The sequence below is a fragment of the Panthera leo genome, chromosome D2, assembly GCF_018350215.1.
Source record: "Panthera leo isolate Ple1 chromosome D2, P.leo_Ple1_pat1.1, whole genome shotgun sequence".
Classification (NCBI taxonomy): domain Eukaryota; kingdom Metazoa; phylum Chordata; class Mammalia; order Carnivora; family Felidae; genus Panthera; species Panthera leo.
This window is the reverse complement of record NC_056689.1, coordinates 61,318,915-61,344,235: the sequence shown is the minus strand read 5'-3', so window position 1 is coordinate 61,344,235 and position 25,321 is coordinate 61,318,915. Positions and strand designations below refer to the sequence as shown.

Genomic DNA, 25,321 nt, shown 5'->3' with positions numbered 1-25,321 from the left:
ACGGACCGTGAGATCATGACCTGAGCCGAAGTCGGCCGCTTAACCGACTGAGCCACCCAGGTGCCCCCTGCCCCTGCCTTTTTAAGGCACATCGTCCCTTCCACCCCAAACTTCCTTCCTGCCTCTGTTCTTTTTAAATATTCATCTTTCCAGGGTAGCTCCAGAGCCCCCTCTTCTAGACAGCCATTCCCAGCTGCCCCGGACCACTCTGACCTCCCCTTCCTCGGGAATTCCTATACAACAAATCCTTTGGACTAGGCTTTGGGACATTTCATCACAAAGTGACTGTATGTTCTCTTTTCCTGGGTGTTGGTCTTGTCACTCCAACCAGACGGTATACTCTGTGAGGGCAAAACTGTGTTTCTCACCACCCTTCTGCTCAGACACAAGACTGGGTTTCAGCCACCCTTAAGTTCAGACATGGACGGGTGGGTGGACCGACAGAGCACTGCTCTCCGAGAGACCGGGAGGGTCTGCACACGTGGAACACCCTCTCTGCCCTTCTCTCTAGGAACTTTGCAATTGAACCCCAGCACTGCGTTTTTCACTGCCCCTTCCGCAGTTCCCCAGGTCTGGCATGAAGTCCCCAGAAGTCCAGGGAGACCCGCAGCTAGGCAGCAGAGAGCACAGGAGCTCTGGTAGCCTGTGGGGGCTCACACACCTTGTGGCCAGAGGGCTGAACAACCTGGCTTCCCCTCTAGGAAACCAGCTTTGTGCCTGCATCCCCGCCCTGCCCCCTCCTCCACAGACTGCTTGTCCGTCAACACCTGGGTGGGACTTCTTGGGATGCACACAAACGGGAACCCAGGCCTGTTGTTCTCATGGTCCTGAGCTGGCCCCCCTCCTGGGGCAATGGAGCCAGATTCTTATGAAGTCCATACCCGTGAATGGGCCAGTCAGCAATTCCTTTATCCTGGCCACCATCCACACTCAATCTAGCCCCTGCTGTGAAACCAGGCTCTTGGCCAGGGGTCCTCTCCACTTGCCAGGTACTGGTGTAAGAGCTCTGCACATTATCTCGGGTCATCCCCACAACAAAGGTAGGATACTTGTATCCCCCCTTTGACACGGGAAGGTGTAGGAAGGTTACGGAACTTGCCAGTGTCACAAAGCAGCAAATGGCTGAACTGGGCTCCACCCCACCCATACTTTTAACCCTGTACTCTGAGGCCTGGATACAGTGGAGCCATCCCCAGGCTGGCAAGACGCTAGGGCCTTTGCCCAGAATGGTGAGTCCATTCAGAGGAGACAGACAGACAGCGAGCGCTTTGTTTTTCTGCTGTGGATGGAGCAGGGGCAGAGAGGCTCTGGGGTGTTCGGGAGATTAGCACAAGGCCTGGGAGGTTTCTGGGCTATGGGATAGCCCTGGTACGGGCCTCTCTGGGACTCAGCCTGGGGGGTGCCCGAGATCCTTTCCCTCCCCAGGAATTCAGCTTTTTCACCCAGGGCAGGAATTCCGGCCTCTCTCGACTGTCCACACGGCCACAATGGGGCCCATTCTCAGGACCCTGGAAAACACTGATCATGTGGAGAAAGGACGGATTCTTGTTGGACACAAGGGCCCTCAGTGCCACAGTTTAGATCAGGGCACAAATGGGGGCAAAGAACAGCATTCATGCCCCTTCTGTCTGTCTTCCCCAGAGGTCGCTGCCCCTCGGGACCATTCCGTGCAAAGGCTCTCAAAAGCCAGAACAGAAACCCAGCTAGGGGTTAAGTGGGGTGGGAAAATCCCCCAGCATTCTCCAGACCTCAGCTGACCTGAGGTCCCTTCACTCAGACTCTCCTCGATTGGCTCCTGGACCGACATATGCTCTGTCCCACTGCACTGGTTTCACAGACAATTAACAGGCTGTGAGGGCGCCTGGAGTACCTTCGGTTAGCAATGGGGAAACAGGTCCTGAGCATTTGTTAGTGTCTTTAAAACTTTTTCTGCCATGGTAACAAATTTCCCATCACAAGTACAGGTAGACAAGTAAGTAGGTAGACATCTGAGACAGAAGTTCCAATAATTACCTCACTGTAACTGACTCCATCGTCTTGTCTGTCTTCTTAAAATGCTTATTGGGACATACTAAGTTGGTTTCAGAACTCACTAATATAATAGGTCGCAACGTGTCATTTGAAAAGCATTACTTTGAAGTGGCTTGCCCGGGTCCACGGGGGCAGAGCCAGGCCCAGAACCAGGACACTGGCCCAGACCAGTGCCAGACTGGTCGCTAGCTCTCTCCCATCCTGCCCCCTCACCGTCTGCCTCATCTCTTAACAAAAATCTTCCTCCAGTCACACTCTGATCACATCCCTCCCTGGCTCTGAAAGCTTCTGGATTTCACAGAGGGACATCAGCTTCCCACCCCTACACCCACCCACCCCCTGCCCCCCAGCCCAGCCTTTCCCTGCCCCTCCATCTGCTCACCCACCCCTCCATCTGCTCTCTGTCACCTTCCTGTTTGGAGATGCTTGTTCCTGGTTCTAGAGCTTTCTACTCTCTACCCTCTCCATGGATCCAAATACTCCCCAGGCCTTCAAGGCTCAGCTCAAAGTTCACTGCTCCTGGAAGCCTGTCTTAGATGTTCTGCCCAGATCTCCCTTTTCTCTGCACTTGAAGTAGAACCACGCCTGTGCTTCTTGGAAGGTCTCACAATGTCAGGTTTCTCCTGCCTGTGCAGGAGCTGAAAATGTGTTTACTGGTGGATAACGGCAGTCAAAAGATGGTTGTTACATATCTCAAGGGCTCCATGTCAGTCCCCTGGTCACAGCTGCATACCCTCACTCCAGCCTCCGTGTTCTAGGTCCAACCCGTGTCCCCTGAGACCACTGGGCTCTCAAGGTCACCCACGGCCAGCCCTCTGGCAAGCCAGCAGGCCTCTCAAGCACTTCCCTGCGGCAGCAGGCCCCGCAGATGGGCATCCTGGGCCGAGCAGCCAATGTCAGCCAGCAGACAGGAGGGTGAGAACATCAGGCTGGAGGTTCGGGCGTGCGTGTCCTTCTCTGCCAGGGCACTCTCTAATGGAGAGTGGGAGGGAGAGGGGGTGGCAGGCGGCGGAGGGTACGGCCCCTGCAGCACGCAGAGTTCTGCCTGGCAGGGACTCAGCATCCTTCCACAGAGCTGGCCCGACCACACTGGCATTTTCTCCTATTCTCTCCCTTGCCTCAGTGGCGCTTCCTGGCTTTGCCTCTCACTCCGGGATCCCTGACTGGCAGGATTCCCCCGCGAGAGCCTGCCCCCGCCACTTGTGCATCCGATTCTTGCAGCCCGTTCCCTGGTGGGCATCAGTGGGGGGTGAGGGGGGGCTCGGCATCAGAATGTCACTTGAGCTTCAGGGCACTGGGCAAACCACTTAAGCCCTCAGGACCTCAGTCTTTTCCTTCGTAAAATGGATTACCACCACCTCGGCCTGTTTGAGAGCACTAAAGGTCAAATGCCTGCCGGGAATTTTCAAGGGAGGGTAGAGGGTGGAGAAGCTTGTGCAAACATGGGTGTCCAGCAGGCAGGCGTTGTTAACCGCCTTTCCTGCGTCCAGCCTCTTGGTCTTGACTGTCTCCAGCCCAGCGCTCTCACTAGCAGGTCCACGGAAGGAGTGCAGCATCTCACCAAGAGAACTGAAAGTGGAAACAAAGGAAGAAAAAAAAAAAAGTGACCTACCTGGGTGCCATTGGCGTGAAAATGCAGGACCTTTACGTCTTATGGTTTGGGGCTTAGAGACTAGGCCACTCTGGGAGGTTAAAGGCATCCCATCAGTGAGTCTAGGCATGCCAATCCCTAGGGGCCAATGTCTCCCTGAAAATATGATTGTTGTTGCCAGATGAGCTCTGTTCAAATGTTCACTGTGTAGAAACGGGCTTTTCGTGGGTGGACCGTGGTAGGCAGAGAGCAGTGCTTGTTTTGTGTCTGTAAAAGCCCCAACCTCTGAAAACGAGGCTGGAGTCGCCCCTACCTGGTACTGTGCTGCCATCATCATGGTGAGGTCCTTAACAAGAAGCCCCTTCCTTTTGCTTCTGAAGGGCTCTTGCAGATGTACGTTTAAGCAGGCCTTGGCCATTTGGGTAGCAGCCTGGGTCGGTTGCAGGTATGAAAGACTAATAGCAAAGACAATTTATGTGGCATTTTCTGTGCCGGGCACTATGCTCGTCCTTTTATGCACGCTGTACTTTTCATCTTCCCTAAATCTTAAGGAGTTGGAACTATTATTACCCTCATTCTACAGATAGAGAAACAGAGGCTCAAGATGACCACCCAGCTAGCAAGTAGTGGAGGGCTGAACTGGGCTCTGTCTGCTTCCAGAACCTCACTGGGCATCCCAGAGGCAGGGCCAGGAGCCGAACTGTTTATACCCTGAGATTGTGGGGGAGGGGAAGTGGGAGGCCTCAAGGAGTCCCAGTTGAAAGGAAAGAAGGGCGTGGTGCTGGTTTGGAAGAACTCCACCCCTCTCCCTGAGCCAGGGCCAGACCCATGGACCAGAGGGTGGCCCACTGTCCCAGTTTGAGATTTTCCCAGTTTGACCCCTGAAATTCCCATGCCCCGGTTTGCCTGGGATGGCTGGTCGCCGTACCTGTGGTCTTTAATCATCCTCCAGACCAGCTGCAGAGGAGGCTGAGTGGCTCGGTGGAACCTTGTCAGGGCACAGCCAGGGAGGCCTTTGCAATTACATTAGCTTCTGGCGATGCTTGAGGGAGACTGGCCTTCCCCTCCCCTTCTGCTTCCTGTGGCTGCCTGGGATATAGTGATTCAGCAGCAAGCAGGAAGGAGGCTAGACTGTGACCTGCCAGAGAGGAATCACCAGCAGGGTGGGGGCTGTCAGTGCCAGCTCAGGGCAAGAATTGGAGCTAGGAGGGCCAGCGTAGGAGGGGATCTTGAGTTGTTAGGGGGCTGGACCCCAGCAGAAGGCCCTGAGGCCCTGCCCAGGGCAGCCGGAGGTGGGCGTGCCCTGCCTTCCCCCACCATGCCCCGGTATGTGAGGGATGGGGGAGTCCCAGCCATTGGATACCTATGCTGCTTCTCAGCATATTCAGCAGCTAAAAATATGAAACAGCTTTGCCCAACCAGACACCTGCAAGAGGTTCCATATTAGGGCCGTGCCTGCTCGGGCTGGAAGCCAGATGCTGTGTGAAGGATTCCAGTACCTGCCATTCCCACCGTTCAGTCACAGCCCGGCCACTCCGTTGACCCATGTGCTTCTCAGGCCCCTAGGACCTGGCGCTCCCCTTCCTTCCTTGCACGCACTGCTCCAGGGATGGCAGCGTTTAAGGATTTGAGCCCCAGAGCAAGGCCTGTGTTCTCAGTGCCCAATCCCAGCCTCACCTACCCACCCTGTGACCTTGAGCAAGTTGTCTAGCCTCTCTAAGCTTTACTCTCCTCACCTGCAAACCGGGAAGCCACACCTCCTATGGGGGGGGGGGTCCACATGGGAAGGGCTTATACTTTGGTTAAAGGACAGGCAGGCCCGGGATCTGTCTGGAAGCTTCTTTGGCCCTGCAAGCCCATTGTCCTTACTAAGCAGAAGTGTTTCTTAGTGGTGGCCGGGGTTGTGAGACAAGGGTACAGGAACTACAGTGCCCCTGATGCCACTCCTGCCTGTCAGGTTGTGGTGAAGGAGTAGAGCTCTTGGGCCAACGCTTGTCAGAGGTGCAAACTGTGTGGTTGATTGGGATGGGACTCCACGTCTGAATTTATAACCAGCTCCCCGATGATCCTGTTGAATGACCAAGCTAAGTATTGCTGACCTGGGCATATGGTGCAGAAGAGGCACTTAGCACCTGTGAGTTATGTCCCCCTCCCACTCCCAAGCCTCAGTATGCTCCCCTGTCCCTGATCATGACCTGCCTGTCTCCCCTCTTGGTGCTGTTGACAGGCTCTAAGAGAATCCTGGGCAGTGGGCAGCTGCACAAACAAGAGAGAAAGTAGGTGGCTATCACTGTGAGGAAGTCACCCCCTGTCCGGACTGCTGACAGCCAGTGGATGGTCAGTGAGCCATTGTGGTCCCAGGGCCAGAGGTCTTCTCCTGCAGGACCAGCAGGAAAATAGTGGGGCAGGGAGGGACAGCTTCTGAGTGCCATCTGGTTGCTGCCCTTCTTCAGGCCTCCCGCACTCTGTAAAAAAGCCTGAGAAATGAATTCCTCCTTGGGAGTGGCAAGTCTACTAAGCAGAACATAGCCACCATATAATGCTCTCCTGACCCTCCCTGAGAATTCTCCCCACAGTTGAGCTTCAAGGGGCCCAGGCAGGCACTCTGGGACACGGTCTCTCCTGGTCTTCCCTTCTGCCCTAGGGAAATGAGCATGCCCGGACTGCCAGGTAGGGATTGGAGAGCAAATGGGAACTCCCCCACCTTCCTAACTCCTTTTAGAGGCAACAGATGCACACATCCTCCTCCACCCCACCCACCCTGTAGTTTTCATTCTTGCAGATAGGTGTATATACCATCGCTCTTCCCTAAGTTGGGCAGTCTTTGGCAGTGTCTGAACCTCTGTTTCTTCATCTGTAAAATGGGTGTGATAGGACCTTCTCTTAGTGTGGATGTGAGGACTAAAAGCATGGAATGCTAAGGAAATTCTCAAGCAAGATGGGCGGGTAGGGGGAGTGTATCAGAAATGCAGGTTCCTTGGCCTCAGCCCCAGCCAGCATTCTGATTCACTGAGGTCTGAGCTCAAACTTTAGAAAACTTAGGAGCCTAGGAGAGGCAGAACCCCTTACTTATCCTTGGCTGTGTGGGCAAATCACTTTGGTGCTTAACAAACTCCCCAGAAGTTCAAGCTCCCCGCCTAGACCTCCAGAATCAGAATCTCAGGGAGTCTCCTTGAGGCTGACTGTCTTTCTTGTGAACCTGCTGTCCCTTTCTCTACGAAATCACCTCCTTCCAGCTGGCAGACCTAGCTGGCCAGTTCACTTAGACCAAAGTCCAGCAATTGGCATTTTCTTTGATCCCCCCAGGGAAAATAAAGGCATTTCCTCTAGTCTCCAGATAGATCCACAGCCAGCCTTGCCTGAACACTGAACAGAACCTCCAGCATCTCAGAGGCCTGAGAAGCTCCCCTGAGGATTGGTGAATGGAAGCGGTTGTGGGAGGGGCCAAAGGCTAGAGCAGGGGCCGGATTTGGGAGACTGCCCCATCCTGAGTCTGGGTTAATTCCTTGCTGGAGGGTGGGGCACGCCCCAGCCTGGGGTTAGTCCAGAGCAGATTATCAAAGGTTGGGAGGTGTTGAGTTATTGCCATTGACAAGATTTGAACCCAGTACTCAGAAGCTCAACTTCTATACCTATTATTTCTGACCTGGCAGTTACCCCTGCATTGTGCTGTGCCCTCACCCCTGCTGAATCTCCAGTTTCCCAGCCTGAGCCCTTAAGGAGAAAGACCTATCTGTTCAATATTCAGCCTACAGCCAATATATATCCACACCTACACCAGGCCCATGGGATGTAATGGGAGGAAGCAAGGCACAGTGTGACCTCAGGGAGCCTTGGGTCTAGGGCAGGGGCAGACTTTAATCAAAGGGCCATACAAATCTGTGGTTACGCAGAGGCCAATAGGAGATGAGATGGGGAGGATGTTGAGGAAGACACGCTGAGGAGGTGACATTTCAGTCGTGACTTGAAGTCTGAGTGGGGATGAGCAAGCTGTGCAAAGAATTGGGAGGGGAAGCGGTCCCGTCTCCAGGAGAGAGGAGCAGGCTCCCAGCGCCCGCAGGGCCTGGCTTCCAGTGACCACCGTCCAGGGCCTCACTTTCCCTATTTACGAAGTGAGAACCTGGCCCGCCCTCCCCCACCCTCTGAGAAGCGGGAAGGTGCCCACCCAGCCCCTCCTGTCGGGCCGGCCGGGGGCGGGGCGGGGCGGGGCGGGGTCAAGGGTGCCGGAGGCGGGGTGGGGCGGGGCGGGGCGGGGCAGGCGGCTCGCGCCCGGGGCCCGGCTGGCGCGGGACCTGCGGGCAGGCGCGGCGCGCAGTGCGTGCGGCTGCGGAGCGCGCGGCTCGCGGGCCGCCAGGATCACATGAGCAGTGGCGCCGGGGACCGACAGCAGCCGGCCCGTGGGTGCCCTGCAGCCGCAGCGGCGCAGTCCCGCGTCTCTGCCCGGCCCTAACCATGTCTATCTGTTGTTGCTTCTTTTTCAGGGACTATGGCAGTTCCAAGAGGAAATCAGGTAAGGGAGCCTCCGGGCGTTTTTCTCTCCAACCTCCCCTCCTGCTTTGCGCTCGCGCGTCTCCGATCCTGCAGCTGACTTTCTGGGGGCTTGTCCTTGCCGCCCGCCCTGGTCCTGCGGGGCATGGGCTCCCTTCACCTGTCCCCCTCCCCAAACCGTGGCCCCTAAGCTCTCCGGTACTCGCACATTCTCCTCCCTCCGAATGCCTCAGGTTCTCCCGGGTTCTCCTTGTGGGAGTGGGGATAGGTGCATGGGGGATGTGGGGGTGTCTCGTGAAGGGCCCCCGCAATCCAGGCAGCCGGATCCTACCCGCTCTCCCCCCGGGGCTGCAGTGCCTATTGCTGAGCACTGCTTTGACTTCTCCCTGGGTGCTTCCCGTGGTGCGGTGGTGATGAGAGGGTTAACGGAGACGCAGGGTTTTCCCCGTGGGAAGGTGGGGTCCTGGACTGAAAAGGGGGTCGTACTTGAGTGACTACGAGTTTTTAACGCCTGCAACGCAAACCTTCCCTTCTTCCCCCAGCTCTGAGCTTGTTCTCCTTGCTGCAGGGGTGGGGGCTCTGGGTGGTCGCAGCAGAGGCCGGGATGGGAGGGAGCGGACCGGCCCTGGCATTGGGCTGACGCGTGCCAGGGCCCACAGAGAGTTTGTGAAGGGGGTGGGAATAAGAAAATCGGGGCAGGTCCTCGGACACTGTGCTGGACGCTGACCACTGGGGTCAGAGAAGGATTCTCCCTGGATGGAGGAGGCGGATTCTGCACCTGCCTAGGTGGGGGTGGCGCCTAGTTAATTGGGGGAGGGTGGTCCCTAGGTGTTAGGGCTGTGTTTGGCGGCTGGGCGGTGAGGGGGTGGGGGCGGCAGACTTGAGCTATCTGTGTTGGCATATGTGTTGCCGGTATGGGGGTGGTGAGTTATGGGGATGGGCAGCCATCTGGGGGTTCTGGCCCTCTGGGATGTGGGAGTATGTATAAACACGTGGCTGACGTTATTGGCTCCCATGGAGAGATACCTGTATTGAAATGCGTTGGCCAGTAGATGTCTTACACACAGTAGAGGTGTGTGTGCCCATGTGTGATGGATAGAATGTGAATAGGGGTAGGTGTAATTATGTGGTGTGTGTGCCTCTGAGTATGGTTTAGCATGTTTTGTGTATGCAAGTGTTTGCTTCTATGTGTATTGGAACCAGAAACGTTGTGTCCTGGTTTATGTATTGGGGGGCACATGTGTATGTGGGGTTGTGTGTACGTGTGTGGGTCTTCATAGTTGTGTGCTATTAGGGTGTGTTGGCTGGTAGGGTGCTTAGGTGTGTGTGCCAGTGTTTGGGGGTGTATCTGGTTAGAGTCTGCGTCCATGTGTGTGTACCTGTTTGGGAGGTGTCTGGTGTGGGACGAGATGTGTGTGTGCATGTACCTGTCAGCTGGGCAGGGGGTGCCTCGGGTATGCCCACCCCCTAGTGCAGGAGGGTATTTCCTGCGTGAATAGGAGGCTGAGGCCGCATTATGAACCGGAGGAATTGTATATGGCCTCCGCTGTCACTTGCAGTCAGAGCCCCAGGAGGGAGAACTGGGAAGGAGAGGCACACCTAGGATTGTGTTCTGTCATAGCCTGCTACCCGGGAAACTTGCCCTGGGCCTTAGAGCTGTAGCGTACTGGTTGAGCCTGGGCTCCGATTTCGGCTCTGTGTGACCTTAGGCAAGTTTCAAAAACTCTCTGCCTCAGTTTCCTCATTTTCTTTGAACGAAGATGACAGTAGAATCTACCTCACACGTAAAAGATTAAACAAGTTCACGTGGAATAGTTTCTAGAACATAATAACTGCTATGCAAGTGTAAGTTTATCATCATCATCATCATTTTTGAAGCGCTGGGATGTTGGGCAAATCCCTTCTCTGGGCCTCAGCTTCCTGCTATAAAGTCAAGGGCTGGACTGGATAACCTCTCAGGTGCCCCCAACCTCCATCGCCAAAGCTCAGGTTCTGTGCTGCTTCCTAAATAAGACAGGGCCCCACCCAAGCTGCTTCACCCAGGGAGAGCCTCCCCCGGTTTCTCTGCCATCCACTCTCAAGCCAGGAAAAGGATGAGAGAAATTTAATTTACGTTGGCTTGCTTATGATAATGGCCACTTAGTGTCATGGTTAAAAGTTCTGGAGCCAGACAGGAGGAATGTCAAGTCTGACTTTTCTCCTCTGAGACTTTGGGCAGATTTCTTACCCTCTCTGTGCCTGTTTGCTCTTCTGTACATTGGGTACAATATTCATATCCACCTTATAGCAGTTAATTTTACGTGTCAACTGCAGGCCACGGTGTTTAGATATTTGGTGAAGCATTATTCTGGACGTTTCTGTCAAGGTGTTTGTTTTGGATGAGATGAAATCACTGGAGTTTGAGTAAAGCAGATCACCATCCATAATAGGGGTTGGCCTCATCCACTTAGTTGAAGAAAGACCTTAATAGAACAAAAGCTGACTTCTCCCATAAAGAAGGAACTCTGCGACCAGAGTGCCTTTGGACTTGAACTGTGATTCTTTCCTGAGTCTCCAGCCTACCAGCCCACCCCATCAGATTTTGGGCTCACCAAGCCTTCATGATCACTTGTGCCAATTCCTTAAAATAAATCTATTTTTCTCTCTATATATACACATCCAGTTCTGTTTTTCTGGAGAACACTAATACACACCTCATATGGTTATAATGAAGGTTGTGCACACTAACATATGTAAGCATGCTTAGAACATGGCCTGCAACCTAGAAAGCTCTCCCAGCGTGCTAGCTACGATTATTCCATGAGCATCTCCTATGGGCTGGCAACCTTGCATATGTTTTCTCATTTGCTGCCCAGAGGCTCATTGCATGTGGGTGGTGGGATTCACGTTTTACTGGTGAGAAACAGGCTCTGAGAGGGTGGCCGCCGACGGTCTGTGGCAAAGTAAGGATCTGAGTCCCTGTTCGGGGCTCCGCCCTACTCTGCATTGAAGCTCACGAAGCTTCGCAGAGTCACTCCAGCCAGCAGCACTTGCATAGAGAACGTGGATGCTGTTCCCTGGCCATCACAGTTCACGTTTTAGTAACCAAAGCCCTAGCTCCTCCTTGGAGGGATCTCTTCTTGAGTGCAGAGCCAAGACTTGAAGCCAGGCCTGAGGAAGGTGGAGGCAACAGGACGAAAGTTTTCAGGCAGCTTATAGCCTCTTGGGGGAGGCAGGGCCGATGACCTCCAAACTGGCAGTGTAGCCCAGACTTCTCTCTGCTTTTCTTCCCTCCACTGAACCTGCTCCTGCCCACATCTTCCCCATCCCACCATCCACACTGATGCTCGAGCCCAGCATCAAGAAGTGGTTCTTGCACCCCCGCCTTTGTCTCCCCTGCCAACCCATCCTCCACCATCACACCCTGTTCGAAGCTCACTTCTCTTCAGGAAGACCCCAGTTTCCTCTTCAGCCTGTCTGCTTGCACCCTTGCCCTCTGCGTTCTCTACACCACAGCTAGAGTGAGCTCTTCAAAGCAAGTATCAAATCATGTGCTTTTCTGCTTAAATTGCCCCAAGGACTTTCCATCCCACCCAGAATAAACTCTTTATCCCAGCTGACAAAGCCCTGTGTGCTTAGCTCCTTGCCTGCTGTCCCACCCTAGGCTGGTACCCTCCTTTGCTCACCCACCCCCAACAGTCTCTGCTCAGCCGTACCAGTCACTTTCCATTCCTTAAATACAACAAGCTCGTTCTCTCCACACAACCTACACGCTTGCTCTTCCCTCTGCCTGGAATGCTGTTCCCTGATCTTTCACATAGCTGCCCGTTCTTAAAATTTCTGCTTAATTGTCACCTCAGAGAAACCCCAGTTTTCCGGTGTTTAGCTGCCCCCTCAAATCACCTGGCGCATCACTGACCACATTCTAATTCTTTGTGGGTTTTCTTGTTTATTATTTGTGTCCCACCCCCTTGAGAGGGAAGCCATCGCTGCAGGGCTTGCATTAATAGCAGGTCCCCTGATGCTTGTTGAATGGGCCAAGGAGTTCATACGTGCATGAACGAACATTGTCGGTCAGGAAAGAGAGCTCATTGCAGCCTCATCAGGGGACGTTATCTGGGAAGAGGAGTGTTTTTTCTGGTTGGGGGCAGAGAACAGGAAACTTTGGTAATCAAGAGACAGCACTTGTGCAAAGGAGGAACAGCAGGACCAAGCATGGCTTGTTTGGAGATCTTATTGAGCACCAGCTGTATGCCAAGTGCTGTGTAAGGTGTTGAGGTTACAGGGATGTGTCTTTCTGCCCTTGAGGAGTTTGCAAAGTGAAATAAGGCAGAAAAAGACAAATATATGACTTCACTCACATGTGGAATTTAAGATACAAAACAGATGAACATAAAGGAAGGGAAGCAAAAAAGATAAAAACAGGGAGGGAGACAAACCATAAGAGACTCTTAAATACAGAAAACAAACTAAGGGTTGCTGGCGGGGTGTTGGGTGGGGGGATGGGCTAAATGGGCAAGGGGCATTAAGGAGGACATTTGGGACGAGCACTGGGTATTATTTGTAAGTGATGAATCACTAAATTCTATTCCTGAAATCAGTATTATGCTATATGTTAACTAACTTGGATGTAAATTTTAAAAAATAATAATAAATATAAATAAATATTAAGGAGGGGAAAAAAAAACATCCTGTTAGAGGGAAACAAGGAAGTGACATGGTTTCCTGAGGAAGAGTCGTCCAGGCCAAGGGTACAGCCAGTACAAAGGCCCTGGGGTAGGAGTACGCTGGCCTGCTCCAGGCATGGTAGGGAGGTCTGTGGCTAGGGTGGAAGATAGTGGAGGACGAGGTGGTAGGAGGTGAGAGCAGAGAGGTGGCTGGGGCTGGGGGAAGCAGCCCAGTGCAGATAGGCCTTTGCAGGCCTTTTCAAGGGTTTTGACTTCTGCTGTAAGTGAGATGAAGAGCCATTAAGGGATTCTGAGGAGGGGGTGGAGGGGTGGGGCATGATCTGACTTAGATCTCAGAAGGATTCTTCTGCCTGGCAAGTGGAGGTGGACAAGGAGAGGAGATGGGTGAGAGGTCATGAGAATTCCAGCAGTAATGCAGGGGGAGATGCCCTCACCGTGGCTGGATTTTGATGATTGGGTGTGGGGCACGAGGGGTTCCTGTGGGTGCTGGGGAGCACCGGTCAGTCCCACTTGCCAATCCTGTGGCCTTGGGCAGGTCCCTCCCAACACTGAGCTCAGCGGCCTCACTGTTCTGTTGTGTTGGTCGGGGTTCAACTAGAGAAACAAACCCAGGGGGAGCTATGTACCAGGAGATTTCTTGCAAGGAATTGGTCACACAGTAGTCGGGGCTCGCTTTGCAAGTCTGAGACCCAAGGCCAGCCTGGCGCCACGGTGCACAGGTGAAATTTCCTCCTCAGTGAAGCCTCAGCTCTGCCTGCAAGGCCTGATTGACTGAGCACTACCCCCCCACCCCAAGTTTTAGGACAATGTCCCTCAAAAGAAACTGTGTTTAGAGTTCTTCCCGTGGCTACGAGGTCCTCCCTTGTACGCATTCAATCCAGGGATGTTGACTGAGCACGCGGGCCTGAACTACAGTACAGGATGGTTTCAGATAATTCTTGGACTTCAGGAGCCTCAGTCCGGTGGAGGCAAGACTTATAAATAAATACACAGAAGGGAAGTGGGGTGTATGCCCGAGGCTGGAGTGGTCAGGGAGCATTTCAGAGGAGGTGATGTTGCTATGCGTTTTGAAGGAGGTATAGGGATTGGCTAGCACGACAACACTTGCCGTGGTTTTGGTTTTGTTTTTCAATATTTATTTTTGAGAGAGAGAGAGAGAGAGACCAAGTGTGAGCGGGGGAGGGGCAGAGAGAGGGGAAGACACAGAATCTGAAGCAGGCTCCAGGCTCTGAGCTGTCAGCACAGAGCCCGATGTGGGGCTCGAATTCATGAACCCTGAGATCATGACCTGAGAGCCAAAGTCGGACGCTCAACCGACTGAGCCACCTAGATGAACTTTGTCACATCCGCAAAACACCTTCCCCAGAAACACCTAGAGTCCTGTGTGGTGGGATAACTGGGAACTGTAGCCTAGCCAGGTTGACACATAAAACTGGCTGTCACACCTGTAAAGTGAAGGGGTTGTCAGAGCAGTCTCCTGTCCCAGAGTGCAGAGGAGGTGGTGCAGTGAAGGGCTTTGTGCAGAGGTCAAGGAGGTGGTGCAGTGAAGGGCTTTGTGCCTGGTGGGTAGGGAGGGCCTGTGGCTCGTGGTCGTGCTTGGCTTCCTGCAGGAGCTGAGAGGGGGCTGGAGCAGGCTCCCCAGAGCAGAGGGTCCTCTCAGACCTGAAAAAGATCCAATGCTCCCCTCCCATTTCTGGAAGCTGCATTTCTCCACAGCCCGGCTGCGGTGATCTGAGTTTCACCACCAGGGGGGGCAGGCGGCCGTGGATCCTGTGGTTTCCTCTTGGCCCGGCATTGGGGATGCTTGCTAGGCAGAGGGCCTGCAGCTACTTTAAACGCAAACGAGGTTACTCAAGAGTGTTTCAAGTTTGTTCTTTTGGGCACGTGTTGATATTCCTCCTGAAATCCTGTTTACTTTATACTTTTCCTTGGAAATGTGGCAAGTTCAGTCCGACTTCCATTTTACTGATATAAAATCTGCATTATTGGGCAAAGTTAATGATGTCAGTGTTACTCTGGGGTCATTGCATAGAAGCATGTTGCTTGAAGTTAAGAGTTTAGGTTTGGGGGTCAGACATATGGGGTTTGAACCCCAGCCATGCCATGTGTTTGCTCTGTGGCTAGCAAGTTGCTTAACCTCAGATCCTCATGCCCTATAGTGAATATGGGGGATAAAATAGCGTCTTTCTCATTAAATGTAAGGATCATCGTAGCAGAGGTCCTGGCCCGAAGCAAACTCCCAAAGAGAGCGGCTGCCACTGTTATTGTTTTGAGTTTTGATAGATCCTGAAAGGAGGTGAGAAGTTGGTCTTACCTTTGATCCACGAGTTAAAAGACCCACTTGAAACATGTATTTTCCTTTTCCAAGCCCTAGGCCTGGCCTCAGAGGAGACAGAACCTAGACCCCGCCATTGCTGAGTATTCTGTACAGTTAAGAACATGGATTCTGGAACCAGAATGTGTAGCTTCATGTCCCAACTCTGTCAGCTGTGTGGTCTTAAGCAAGTCCTTAACTTCCCTGTGCCTCAGTTTCCTAGTCTGTGAAATGGGAATGATGATAGCACTTCATCCAATTGTCTGTGGCTTGAATACAACTACTACATATGAAATGTTAACTCCACAGACCGTGCTTCTCGCAGTCAACACTCACTGAGGGTTAAGCCATTTAAAGAAAAAAATTTTTAATGTTTATTTTTGAAGGAGAGAGAGAGAGACAGACAGACAGAGCATGAGCGGGGGAGGGCAGAGAAAGAAGGAGACACAGAATCCAAAGCAGACTCCAGGCTCCAGCTGTCAGCGCAGAGCCCAATGCTGGTCCCAAACTCACAAACTGTGAGACCATGACCTGAGCCAAAGTCGGCTTAATAGACTGAGCCACCCAGGCGCCCAAGCCATTTTTATTGTGAATAGGAAGCAGCACCACTGGTATCCAGCTGTCAAACAGGAGGGACCACTGGCCTTGCTGTTTTCCCTCCTCCAGAAGGAACCCCTCCCCGTCATATGGGAGAAGGTGGGGTGTGCACCATCTCATAATTGCTGGTAAATCTTGTAACAGCCTGGACAGGTGGTCTTGTCCTCATTTTATAGACCAGCAGAGGTAGGTTAAGGACCTTGCCCACGGTCACCTAGCCAGGTAGACACAGGATTTGAATCGGGCCCTCCTGATCCAAACCTCTTCCACTGAAGTCTGTTCCATCTTGAACAAAGACCCAAGGGATCCACAGGTGACCAGGACTTGGGCTCTGAAGGCCTCTAGCAGACTGGGATGGGGGCTGCCCCAAGAGAATACGCCTGAGGTATCTAGAGGGAACTTACTGGCCACAAGGGGAAAGGGGTTTTTTTTACAGGGTGTGACTAATATACTCCTCATTTGTTTTTGTATGAATTTGGTTTTTAATGAAGTAGATTTGCTTAAAGCATAATATTGGCTACTATGAAAAGTTTATCTACCCACCTCCTATAGAGGAAGCATCTAAGAGGGGCTGCTGTCTGTCCAAGGTGGGAGTGGGCAGAACTGGTCTGCTGGTCTCACACTGCCACCAAGCCCTGGAACTAGGCAGAGGTGTGAGCAGGGACATTATAAAGCAGAGAAAGTGGGTCTGTGAGGCCTCTGGGGCTGTCCTCCCCCCAGAGGAAGATCCCCGTAGGGCAAAGAGCAAGGCTGGGGCCTGATCTGCTCACCAGCCGCTCAGGAAGAGGGACAGAGTCACAGCAGACAGCAGCAGCTTTCCTTGAGGCTTTCATTTCTCTTAAGCGATTGCTGGTCCCTGGCCCCAGGCCCCATGGGAGCTCACCGTTCAGCTGAGGAAGGAGGATATTGTCAGGGACTCATCAGTGAATGCAAGACAGCATAGGTTGTGATCCACAAGCTGTGGGAGTCAACTAGAAGGGGGCAGGGCTAGACAAGATAAGAGAGGCCAGAGATGAGCAGAGGGGTGGGCAGGTGCCTCTGGTGGGAGGGGTGGGCATGAGCAAGGCCTTAAGAGGCTGGAATCAGGGTGAAGAGTTTGAGGGAAGGAGAGGTGTCGAGCCTGACAGGAGTGGAAAGAGGGCTGGGGAAGGAGAGAACAGGAGAGGAGTCTGGAAAGGAAGCCTTGGAGGCTACATCAGCAAGACTTTTGAAAGCAATTTCCAAGGCTTTCTGGTCTGCCCGAGCCACCCATCCTCAGTGAGAAAGGCCCAGGCTGCTCGGAGAACACAGCCAAGATATTCCTGGCACCCTCCAGTGGACTGTTCCAAAAGTGAACGTGTCTCCTGAAGGCATCGCCTTCTGGCACATCTCACCTGGGCTGGTGTTTTTAAACAATTCTTATTTTCATGGCTCCGGGTCCTCCGCCTGATGTCAACCCTGGAGTTCAAAGCCAACTAATTGTAAATGAAAGGAGGCTGATTGATCTGGCAGCCCCACAGCCAACCCATGTGGCAGTGATGGGATGGAGAAAGTGAACATGCTGCTCACGTGTGTCTGTGCCGCCACTCCCCCAGCCAGAGTCAGCGTGGCCCTGCTGCCCCACTGGCCTGGACATGAAGCATAGTTAGGCGGGCACACGTGGAGGGCTCCTGGCGTCACCTGCCTCACCCCCCTGCTATCTTTGATTCCCTCTGCCCTGCTGTTCTCTCTGCCCCTCGCTCTTGTCTCCCAGCTTCCTCTACCAGGAAAGCAGGAAGACGGTCTGCAAACGAACAGCACGTACAAAGGCCGGAGGTGTGCCTCAGAGTCCTTGGCCTGCTCATTGAAGTACCAGTCCCCAGGCCCTGTCCAGATCTGCTGAGTCAGCATCTCCAGGGGTGGTGCCTGGGAATGTGCAGGTTTGATGGGCTCTCCGGGGATTCTGAGATCGAGCCAGAGTTGAATTTGAGATGGGTCATCCTCGTGGGTTGATGGCAGTGTTGGGGGTAGACAGGCATTGAGTCTGCACAAGCATTGGTGTCCTCGTGGTGCACTGTGACTGGACAGGGCTGCGCCTGGAAGATGCACTCAGTTGTCTACCAAGTTGGGGCAGAGGGTGGGCCACCAAGGGAAAGGGGGACCCGTCCGAGGACAGAGAACCGTGGCCCAGCAGTCAGGGCTGGGAGAATGGCTAAGGGGCCTGCCCAAGCCCTGAATTCCCTCCTGGCCTCATCAGGAGGCAGTGACGAGACTCCGTCTGCCTTTTATTTCCACAAGGTTGTCTTCTTGGGGGTAGGAAACACCCACGTTGTGGTCCAGCAGAGAAATGCTTCCCACCATAGCCGTCAGCCAGAAAATAATGTGCTCCTCGCTTCGGCTTTTGGTTTATAGACATGTGACAAAAGAGGCAGCATTTCCAGTAATGATGAAGCCAGTGGAAAAACAAAGATTTGGGGGAAATGTGCATTACTTATTGTTTTAGCACCTTTTTCTGATCTAAAGTTACTTTGTTTAGAAACAGAAATGTGGCGTGTGTAACTTTGTTGGCTCGTGGCATTTTTATAATTGGTCAGTTCTGAAATGTGAAGACAAAGGAAAATTTTCCAAAGTTTCAGTAAAAATTAGACGTTTGCAGGGGGGAACAAAGTGTTTTTCCCTGACTCTCTCTGCTTTGCCCCTGGATCTAGTCATTGCCACAACATGCCCTGGTATGTTGATGTATGAACATCATATGAAGGTATGAAGATGTATTTGCTAATGTTAGAACTGGAGTTGTGCACTGAGGGAGGAAACTAGGTGGTGTCAAAGTCTCTTCTCTTCCCTCCCCTCCCTTCCCCTCCCCTCCCCTTCCCTTAACTTCCTTGTGCTCAGAAGGAAGAGTGGTCACCTCCTGGCGATCCTTCCCCCTGACACTGCTTCTAGCTAATGGGTGCAGCATTGTAGGAGACCCCATTGGTGTCTGGGGGCTGGAGTGTTGGATCCGGGTCAGGATTGGGTGCCTAACTGTTTCCGGCAGGAGGGTGAGGTCCTTACAAAGCTGTGATAACAGACCAATGACAAGAGACCAAACTAAGACTGTCTTTTGTGCATTGGTGGTGGCCCCCTGGGGAAAGCTTGCAAACATGCAGATTTTCACACCCCTTGCGGCAGATCTTTCAGAATGGGACAAGTTCTTCTGGTCTGTCAGCTCCCCTGCCCTGCACCATCCCTCCCTGGAGACTTTTAATGCCAAGAGCCCTTCATCCGTTCGCACTTGCATTTGATCACAGGGTTGTGATGAAGGAGGGCTCTTTCCTAAGCTGCTTCCATGACCTCGGTTGCTCTCTGCTCTAAGTGCACAGCTTAGTCACCAGTGGCAGCTCTCCCCTGGGTAGGGGGAGAGCCCTTAAAGGCTAAATTGATAGGAAGTAGGTTTCTGAGTGGATGCTGGTCCTAGACTTCCCAGCTAGGATGAGATGGTTCCTGCCATACCCATAGCAGACCTCACTGGCTCTGCCACGGCTGCCTTGTAGATTTCTCCCACGAACACCTGAGCACCTCTCTCCCAGGCCCTGCAGTAGAAGTCAGGGGATAGCAAGATGGATAGGATGAGGTCCTTGTCCTCAGGACTGTCAGTTGGGTGCAGGAGGTAGGAGAGTAAAGAGCAGTTCTGATACAACATCCAAGCGCTGTGATGGAGGTGGGACAGAGTGAGAGGGAGCCTCCCCTTGGGAGGCACACAGCCCTGCCTGGGGGTGCCGAGCAAGGCTTTCCACCCCGGGTTCTCTGAGGTTTGTAAATGAGTCAGCCTGGAAAAGAGGGAGAGAGGCCGCACAGAGGACATCTGGCCAGCCTCGGCATCAGCAGAGCCACGTCTTCTGTCGTCCACGTGCCCGCAGTGCCTACTGGGTGGTGCTACTTCAGAGATGCTGTTGCAAATGGCCGCTCACTTGCTAAAGTTGTTGAAGCTTAAAAAGTTCCAGTTATAAAATTAGTCCTTTTCCCTGGGCTGGGGAGAATTTGCCCTAAGAGCCTCCTCTGACCCTTTCCTTATCAGGAGGACTCTAGCTTCCAGCTGCCCCCTGGGGGACACATGTCCTTGCCTGTGAAAGGAGCATGAATCTGGATTCCATACAGTTCCAGGGCCATGCCTGCCCTAGCCGGGTGCCCGGCACCAAATATCCGACTGACATCTCCACTGGGGAAGGAATATCCAGCCAGCGAGTCCCCCTGGCGGTTTGGTGATTGCCCATGACTGACAGGACAGAGAAAGAGCAGCCCTTTCATACCACAAGTGAAGACCAGGGGGACCCAGAGGATGGTCCCGTTTTCCCACACTTCCATAATGAGCCAGGACAGGGCCCTCTGAGCACCGATCTCCTTCCTGACTTTCCCTGGGGGTAGAAGGTCAGCGTTCAGCACAGATCCTGAGCTCTGATGCCAAAGGGTTAACTCTGTGCTCCCCGGAGAGCTCACACACTCCTGACCGCTGTCCTCTTGGCCCTCCCAGTTGTGCCTTCTGGGAATAGCCTGGTCACGTGTGAGCCAGATGTGGGGATTTCCCAAGCAGTGATGTGTGCGCAGGCACACAGGCACACACATCCACGCACGCGCGTATGCACACATTGCTCTGTTGACGTGGCATCTGAGAGCTCGGGGGATTGGTCCAGACCCATGCAGAGCACGAGACAGATGGGGGTGAGGAGAGGCCCAGGGGTTCCTGGCACATACCGTGGGGGGCTGCTCCAAGCCCTGCTGAGCCTGCTCCCAGCAGACATTATAGATAAGCCAATTCTTGCTCAGACGCCTGTTTCCTGCAACATCCATCTTGCCATAGACCATATTGGTTATGGATACATTTTTAAAATAATCTCTTTGAAGGGCTTTACAGCAGATGCTGGACCAGAGCCTTTTAGGGATGTTCTGCCGGGCCTGGGGGAGGTGGAGTGAGGGGACGCCTTTCCATGAGCCTCTCTGCCTAGCACGAGCTAGGCTCAGGGTCTTGAGAAGGCCTATTTGTGGCTCAGAAGGCAAAACATGGACTAGAGAATATGCAGGGCCCTGGGTGCCAAGAAGACCGCAGGTCAGTGAGGTAAGCTGGGCCTCCGTTTCCCCACAAAGCCCTTGGGACTGAGTGCAGTGAGTGTGCACCCTTCCATCAGCCACTCAAGACTTACTGGCACTACCTACAGTGTTCAGGGTGCTGCAAGGATGCTGACCAGGATAAGAGCCTGAAGGAACTTCAGATGTGATTGGAGAGACTCATAACAAATTGTGGTTAAGCACCTACTGTGTGCCAGATACTTGCTAGGACCGTAGCACTGGGCAGATATTCTGGAGCCAGCTGACACGGTCAGTGAACATTACAGAGATCCTTCCCAGGGCAAGATGAGGGAGGCTGGCACCCCTTGGAAAGTGGGTTATCCTCAGTCTCAGTTCAGGCGTCAACTCTGCCTTGGCCCCCAGCCCCTCATCCCCACCCATGTCCCGCTGCAGTCGATGGCAGTGTCCAGCCACATGTCAGCTGCAGCCTTGTGAGTCTTACCCCAGAGGGGGTTCTCATTATAGATGTGAGGCCTTCAGGACTCTTTCCTGCTGCATCACCCCCCACAGACCTCCACCTAGGGTGCACCCTGCTGTGTCTGGCCTCCGCCTGCCCTGCACTTGGCTCTCTGCAGCCTCAGGGAATGAGGAGACACTTGAAGGGCAGCCCTGGCAGTGCCAGGCAGCTACACTGCCTCCCTCCCCAACCCACATGACTCCTGATGCAGACAGGAATGCCTGGGTAAATATTCGTGCCCCTGTGCCCCCCCAAGCTTGGAGACAGATGGTGGAGAGTCGGTTTGTCATAGCCAAGGGCGCCCTACTGTGCGCGTGACAGATGCTCATTAAATAGTCAGCAGTTGGGGCACCTGGGTGGTTCAGTCAGTTAAGCGTCCAACTTCAGCTCAGGTCACGATCTTGCAGTCTGTGAGTTTGAGTCCCGCGTTGGGCTCTGTGCCGACAGCTCAGAGCCTGGAGCCTGGAGCCTGCTTCGGATTCTGTGTCTCCTTCTCTCTCTCTGCCCCTCCCCTGCTCTCTCTCTCTCTCAAAAATGAATAAACGTTAAAAAAAAACCTAATAACCTGATCATCTGAAAGCAAGAGTCCAGTCTGGAGGAAACAAGACATTGCACTTTTTGTAGCCCTGGGAATATTGGTCCTGAGTCCCTTGCTGCTGATCTCCATTACTCACTCATGGCTCTTATGGAGACTGAGCCAGGGAGACAGACGGGCTCCAGGGCTGGGGGGCTGGGAACCAGCAGCTGCTCACCTCATCCTGCACTGCTGGCCCTTGTCTCTGCTCCCGCCTCATCCTCACAGATCCTGGCTTTGGCTGGGGGAGCCGGTGGGTGGGGCAACGGGAGGGGGATATCCCAGTAGGTGGGAGAGGACCACCAAGGCAGACCACCCCAGGGAGTGGGGAGGTGGCTGGGATCCTGGAACTCTGAACAGTGTTAAGTTTGTCTCTTTTCTGCACACCACCACCCCAGCATGGGGAGAGGTGAGAACCTGAGAACTGAGGGGGAGACCGCAACCCAAGGGGATGCCGTGGGGTCGAGCAGCAGCTGCTGGGAGTGGGGCTCAGAACCCCGCCAGCCTCCCCCCCACCCCAGCACCCCTCTGTCCACCCACGGCTCTTCTGACTAACCACGGCACCTGTCTTTCACCAGGACGCTTTGGGTCTTTTCAACAGGATGGAGGGGCAGCCCTCCCCACCGCCACCACCTCCCAGAGGCATCTGTGGCCCCTCTGCCCACACACACTAGGGCTGGGCTGTCTCTGCTGGCCCCAGACGTGGCCTAGGCGGGCGCCCTTGGACTTAGTCCCTGAGGGACTGTGGAATGGCTCCAGGTCCAGCCCGGCCCCCACCCTACCCCGTTCCCCACCTGAGGAGGGAAACTGACTGTTCTCTGACTGCATAGTTCAGCGGCCTGTGGGCCAGTAGTACATTCCTGCCCTGGGTTGGGCTGCCCCCACGCAGACTCTGGATTCTGGGAAAGACAACTCCTGGAGAAGGAGGCAGACCCTTTCTGATTGAGACCAAAATGAATAGGAATAATGGCTGCATGTGCAAAGGAAAGCCCAACAGAAATAATGAGCCATTGGCCAATGGCTGGGGAGAATCCAGAGAATGAAGTCCCCTGTTTTAGGCCGCTTTGTTCCCAGTTCCCAGCCAGCCTGCCTGGGCTCGAGTCTGGCTCAAGTCTTGCTGTGGGCCCTTGGGAAGAACCTCACATTTTGCATCTGTAAGTTACAGATTGCTGTGAGGATTAAATTAGTGCTCAGAAAATGTCTAGCCAGTGCCTAGCATGAGTGTTAGAGAGTGGGAACTGGTAAGATTTCTCTAGCCCCCAGCCCTGCCACTCACTTGCTGTGTGTTCTTAGACAAATTTCTTTCCCTCTCTGGTCCTAAGTCCCCACATGCTTCTTCTAGCCTTTGGAATACCACCAGGAAGCTAGAGATGTTGGTGGGGAAGGGACCTGGAGACAGACAATGGCCAGTCTTCCCATTTAGCATTTGCCTTCTGTCTTCAAGATGATACGCGTCAGAAATCCAGCCCTACTAAATTTATTCTTGAGTATTTCTGTTTGTTCAGCTCAGAGTTCTTAGGGTCCCTTCTAAGCATGGGGCCCTGTGGGACACCCTGGATCACATGCACCTGAAGCTAGCCCCAGTTTGGAGGCTGGGAGAGTAGGAGGCAGGGCCAGGGGTCTGAGCTGTCTGTCGCATGACCCCTCACTGCTCCAGTCTAGGGGCATGATTTTTTTTTATGCTGCCGCTCACCCAGGATCCAGTCCTGGAGCTGACCATGTGAGCAGGAGCTCACACACCTTACAACTGTACACTTCCAAACTCACACCCACGTAGCTTTGGATTGCTATTCACATTTGAACTATTGCCGTTTTCTTTCTTAGCCGTCTTAATTCATGCCGTGCTTGTTTCCAGACGGCATTCCTATCGCTTTCACCGTCGTGCCTTGGTTTCTGCTGCTTGGAGCACAGCAACCTATTTCAGGCCCCCTAAAGTGGAGATATCACAGAGGCCAAAACGACTTCATTTTGTAAAGGAAGCCTTTTTTGTGAAGGACTGTTAGCCCTGGAGGCCGGTTGTAAAGATCTGAGCTCTTCCATGCCTGTGAGCAGACAGCGCCTGGCCTCCAACAAGGGGTGTGTTCGCTCCTGGAAAGGTAACATCTCCCACTACTACTGTTCGGTGGCAGAGTGAGCCGCTCTTGGGCCCTGGTTAGCTGATGGCCTGAAAGCAGTGGTTGAGCTTCCCGGTGGCTTAGTCAAAAAGGAAAAGAAACACGGAGCCTCTAGGAAACCCAAGAAATCCAGCCCTGTGCAAAGTTTGGTTGTATAAAAGGGGACGAAAGACTGGGCTGCAGCTGATGTTAGAACCCAGTTGAAGGCTGCAGTGAGGGAAGAACAGCAGCAGAACTCCAGAAGAGGGAGGGGTCTGGAGGGCTCAAGCGCACTGACTGCCGAAGAATAAAAGGACGGGGGCGCACCTGGGTGGCTCAGTCGGTTGAGCAGCTGGCTTCGGCTCAGGTCATGATCTCACGGTTTGTGGGTTCAAGCCCTGCGTCGTGCTCTATGCTGACAGCTTAGAGCCTGGAGCTTGCTTCGAATTCTGTGTCTCCCTCTCTCTGCCCCTCCCCTGCTCATGCTCTGTCTCTCTCAAAAATAAATAAACATTAAAAAAAAAATAAAAAAAGGACAGGGATGCTCATTCCATTCGAGGCCCCTGGTGGGGTCCCTGCTTCTCCTCCCCTCTCAGTGGAGGGCTGTGGATGCTGATGCAGTGGGTGACCCTGCCCTTGGCTGGCTCTCCCTCCCTGAGGAGTTTGGGTTGCTGGCCGCTCTCCTGTCTCTCCCACCTGGGCTCACAGCCCACTCTGGATTTATTAGCTTGGATGGGTGGGACTCGCTTTACACCAGGGAAGGATTCCTGGAAACAATGGTTTGAGACTCAATTTGGGCAAATTGAACCCACTTCTCACTGCTCTGGAGTTACTCAAGGTTAACCGTGCTAGGAACCCGTCACTTTCCTAACTTCACTCTATCCAGGTGTGTGTTTATGCAGTACTTGGGCCCGTGTGTGTTTGGGGCGGGGGATGGGGGGAGAGCTTCCTTCAAGTCAGGGGCACCTGTGCTGTTGTTCTTTGGTTTCTCACAATCACCTGGACCTGACAAGAAGTAGGTTCAGTATCTAAGAAGTGTCCTTGGGTCACCGCATTTGGCCAGGACCTGCAGGCACCTGGTTTTCTCAGGGCCTGGATTCTTGCTGATCTGGGAGCATTATGGGATGGCCGAGGGAGCGACCCTGTCTCCCCACCTCCTGCCTCCCAGGCTCACACTGCTTTAGTCACCAGCTTGTCCCCATCACCCACTCCTGCTCTGCCCCAAGGGCCTTGTTCCTACCCCTCCAAAACCTTTCACAGGCATTAGGTCATTTCACTCTCAAAACAACCCTACAAAGAAGATGAGGAAAAGAGGCCCAGAGATAGGCCCACTGCCCCAGGATCAGTGAGCTGAGTGGCAGGGTAAGCACAAGAACCAAGATCTTAAAAGAATTCTTGTTTCTGTTCTCTGCCTTTTTGTTTCTTGAATTAGTTGCTTTTTTCCCTTG

The 25,321-nt window shown here is 53.6% G+C and overlaps 1 protein-coding gene across 4 annotated transcripts in view; it reads left to right on the top strand.

Annotated features, from left to right (window-relative positions):
- Positions 1-25,321, top strand: part of SH3PXD2A (SH3 and PX domains 2A) — a 235,296-nt gene that overhangs the window by 148,733 nt on the left and 61,242 nt on the right. For all 4 annotated transcript variants that reach the window (XM_042907910.1, XM_042907909.1, XM_042907912.1 and 1 more), the window contains exon 6: positions 8,104-8,132. In XM_042907910.1, coding sequence (XP_042763844.1) covers positions 8,104-8,132 — 29 coding nt within the window. The remainder of the gene's footprint in view (positions 1-8,103; positions 8,133-25,321) is intronic.